The 1098-nt window shown below is 48.2% G+C and overlaps 1 protein-coding gene across 1 annotated transcript in view; it reads right to left on the minus strand.

Annotated features, from left to right (window-relative positions):
* Window positions 1-121: 121 nt before the first annotated feature.
* LOC113464186 (putative glycine-rich cell wall structural protein 1) overlaps window positions 122-1098 on the minus strand; it is a 3048-nt gene continuing 2071 nt past the window's right edge. The window contains exons 2-3 of the mRNA XM_026812644.1: window positions 188-568; window positions 122-144 (exon numbers count right to left, since the gene is read on the minus strand). Coding sequence (XP_026668445.1) covers window positions 122-144; window positions 188-568 — 404 coding nt within the window. The remainder of the gene's footprint in view (window positions 145-187; window positions 569-1098) is intronic.

Below are 1098 nucleotides of genomic sequence, written 5' to 3' on the forward strand. Positions count from 1 at the left end.
TTTTTCGCATAATATACATTGTCATACAGAATATGTTTCGAATAATAATTTTTCGGACGCATCAAATTCTGTTTATTTGTATGTCAAGGGGTTAAGACGGGCCACTTCGGCGACTCCCGTTCTACCCTTTATCGAATCTATCCCCTGTGTCAGATCCCAATAGATAACGAACGAGAACCAGCATTACCTAGAGGTCCCTTCGACTTCCACAGTCCTTTGATCAGCGTGGGGTCGCCGCGGCGCCAGTCGCGCCACCCTCGGCCCCGACGAGCCGGTCCCGTGGACAAATTCGAACCACCACCGGCGGCACCGCCACCGGCCCCACCCCCGGTATTTCCACCGGTCACACCGTACCCGACCCCGGTTCCAACGATGGCGCCGGTGCCAGTGCCAGAAGCACCGCCGCCGATGCCAGAGCCAGAAGCACCGCCGCCAGCGGCGCCGAGAGTGCTGCTCGCGCCGCTGCCAGCCGTGCCACCGCCGGGGCCCGGGGTGCTCGCCGAGCCAGCCTGCGGCTGTCCATGGCCCCCCGCAGCGCCACCGCCCTGTGGCAACGGTAATCCCGTCGCTGATCATATCCAACGGCAGCATGAAAATTCAAACCCGATCACCGAATCAAATTATTATTTGGCGATTTATCGACACGTGCGTTCTTATCGTATCTTGCTATCGTCCAGCGGGTGGGTAAAAGGGTTGTGTACACAACTGACGATTCTCGATCTCAGGATTTTTTAATATACGATCGACTCAAGATCCAAATGTGTACAGAATATGTTTCGAATAAATGAAATGATTCAGAGGAATGAACGAAAGTTGCAAAGTCAGTATTGTGTAAATAGATTCTTTGCAAGTGTATTAAAAATAGTGATAGTGCATCGGAAATGAAATTGAAATCATTAATCGCGTGAAACACGTGTATATACAAATTTAGGTGAGTAAAGAATCTTGAAAGGGCGAATAAGCACAAAATAATTCAAGTAACATGCTCGATACATAATTCTTTTCTCAGTTATATAATGTTGTATGAGCCAAAAGTTTAAGACATGTAATAAAAAGTTCTGTCCAATATTTCAAGTAATGAACTTTTAGAAAAAATGA

The sequence above is a fragment of the Ceratina calcarata genome, unplaced genomic scaffold (assembly GCF_001652005.2).
Source record: "Ceratina calcarata isolate Rehan_Ccalc_2016 unplaced genomic scaffold, ASM165200v1 scaffold293.2, whole genome shotgun sequence".
NCBI lineage: Eukaryota > Metazoa > Arthropoda > Insecta > Hymenoptera > Apidae > Ceratina > Ceratina calcarata.